This window comes from Solanum stenotomum, chromosome 2, assembly GCF_019186545.1.
Source record: "Solanum stenotomum isolate F172 chromosome 2, ASM1918654v1, whole genome shotgun sequence".
Lineage (NCBI taxonomy): Eukaryota > Viridiplantae > Streptophyta > Magnoliopsida > Solanales > Solanaceae > Solanum > Solanum stenotomum.
The window spans coordinates 15,073,819-15,076,218 of NC_064283.1; the positions used below are offsets into that span (position 1 = coordinate 15,073,819).

Below are 2,400 nucleotides of genomic sequence, written 5' to 3' on the forward strand. Positions count from 1 at the left end.
ATATTGAAGTGTTGAATAAAATGGTTGGCTCTCACTCTAGATCGATGCAGCTGATCAGGACACTCATGAATTATGTGGTGCCTCCTCTTTTCCCAAATGAACTATTGGGGTTACCTAGTAACACTAGGGACAACCCCACCAATAGAATGTGATTGGGGACTCGCGTCATGCCACGACATTAAATAAAGCGCTTCTTGGTAGGCAATCCAAGGTTTTAAATGCTTTATTTTTCTTTTATAAATAATGGTGTGTTATTGGCGCAGGTTTAGAAGCTGAAAGTGTTTGGAAAATACAGATTGGAGAGTGAAATGGTCAATCGGTGGATCGATGAAGAGGTTAGCGATCCCGACTTGACCCTCCGTTTGGCTCAATTCAAGTTTAAGTCAGAGCCTGTAAAACTCGCGAACTTACAAAGTAGTTCGGCGCGTGACCCCCAAGAAACTGAAAAATTTTAGCAGTCGACGGGCATGTGACCACTCGGCGAGTTGCCGAGTGGATCGACGAGGGCGACTAACGTTGCCAAATGGGCACGAACTGGACGGTTTATAATGGCCAAGAGACTCAAAGTTTGAAAGTCTTCACTTTCCCCTCGCTCTTGAATCTCCTAAACTCACACTAAGGTAGTATTTTCTTTATTTTAGCATTTTAGTTTGTTGATTTGTGCTCGGAGTTGGAATACTTTGCCACCTAGCTTTTCAATCGCAATTTAATCGGCATCAAATGTTGGTTACCGAATCCCGAGTTTACATTCAAAAATTGTTTACTCATTTGCAATAATTGTCTCTTAGTGATGTGTGTTGGGCCTCTCTGATAAGATTAGAATGATGAAATGCCTATTTTAACTTGAAAATCTTGCCCAAAATGTTTGATTGTCAAATGCCCGTAGTTTTTGTGCTTCTTAATAAGTTGGATTGTGATTGCGTATTGTTAAATTGATTGGGTGAAGTCTGAGTAGCCCGCATTTGTGCTAAATGTCAAAAAATTGTGCAATGATAAAGCGGGTGACACCACTCTTAAGAGCAAATATCATCAAATGGCTAAATTCGGTAAATCCAGGAGAAGTCTGAGTATTCCGGGGTGACGGGTAGTATGGGTCTTCTTTGAATTTCATTAGTGCGTGATTTTATTTCAATTTCAGGGGTTGCAGAGTAGAATTCGAGAAGGTGGGTTGAAAAAGGGCACTTTGGGTTATTCGGCGAGCTGAGTCGAGCTCACCGAATCACTCGGTGTTTCGCCTATTATCTTCATCTCTGTTTAATTTCATGTCAAGTTTGTGGTTTGAGTCTGTAAATTTTGGCGAGATGCCTGAGTTCCCCGAAGGCACACGACGACTTGCAGAAAGTATTCTTTATCACTTTTTATTTGCACCCCTGAGACCCTTATGCACTGTAACTTTCGACGGACAAACCCTTGCTTGCCAAAAGGACTCTCCTATTGCTGACTTGCCTTAATTTTTTAGCCAACCCCAGTGGCAAACCAAATATAGCTCGCCAAAGCGGTTCGACGACTCGCCGACTGGATCAACTAGTTTATCTGCAACAAGATTTGTTGTGCTAGAGTTTGATTTTGTTTTTTTAATTTCTCTCGATCTTTTGCAGATATGATACGCACCAATCTAATCGAACCACCCCAGAGAAAAGCAAAGGGCATTACCATAAACGAAGGAGGATCAAATCCTCCGAAGAGGAGAGGGGATGACCTCCAACCGAGAGTCAAAGGCAAGAGGAAAAAACATATAGCTAGAAAAGGAGCAGCTATTGAACCAGATTTCTCTGAACCAGAGGATGAACAACCTCTGATTAACCGAAGGGAAGCACTTTGGGCCAGATCTCAGTCCATCTCTACCAGAACTCTTGCAGCTGCCACTCCTCCGACAACAGACTCAGTGCTAGCTCAGGCACCACCTCTAGTAGCTCCTGCACTCCCTACAGTCCCTCCATCGAGGCTGTTAAACAGATTGAAAGGTGATGGTTACAGACCATCATAGAGGAGAAGTTACTATCTATAGAGGGTCTGGAAGGCAAGCATCCTGATGTGCTTGAAACTCTCGAATACCATGGATTGGAGCAGTTCACACAAACTCGAGGCCCTTACAATCCTTCTTAGGTAAGAAAGTTTTACACTGCTTATGGGGAGTTGGTGCCTAAGAATAAGAAGAAGGCAAGTGAGTTTTGAGCGGTGAAATCGGCCATGGTCAGAGGCAAAGAAATGGAGTGTCACAGTGAGCATATTAATATTGTATTGGGTAGACCGCTGCACTCTGTACTTCCATACAAAGGGTTGCCGATCGTTCAGTCCCTGGATGATTTGAACAGTTGGTTGGCTCAGATGATTTCTGGCACCACCCGGAGGTGGATAGATGTAGGGGCTCCTATTAAGAAGAGGGACATGAACATCGCC

General features: G+C 43.5%; 1 protein-coding gene across 1 annotated transcript; it reads left to right on the forward strand.

Moving 5' to 3' along the window:
* Nucleotides 1–308: 308 nt before the first annotated feature.
* Nucleotides 309–1,987, forward strand: LOC125855722 (uncharacterized). Its single transcript, XM_049535451.1, has 3 exons — nt 309–392; nt 1,139–1,163; nt 1,599–1,987. The coding sequence occupies exons 1-3, from the start codon at nt 309–311 to the stop codon at nt 1,985–1,987; spliced, it is 498 nt and encodes a 165-aa protein (XP_049391408.1).
* Nucleotides 1,988–2,400: the final 413 nt, after the last annotated feature.

What these genes read in the sequence shown, in the direction of transcription:
- LOC125855722 (XM_049535451.1), top strand. Translation starts at nt 309, where the DNA reads ATGGTCAATCGGTGGATCGATGAAGAGGTTAGCGATCCCGACTTGACC. An exon ending in TCAAGTTTAAGTCAGAGCCT is followed by an intron (nt 393 to 1,138) that starts GTAAAACTCGCG and finishes TTTCAATTTCAG; the next exon opens with GGGTTGCAGAGTAGAATTCG. An exon ending in GCAGAGTAGAATTCGAGAAG is followed by an intron (nt 1,164 to 1,598) that starts GTGGGTTGAAAA and finishes GATCTTTTGCAG; the next exon opens with ATATGATACGCACCAATCTA.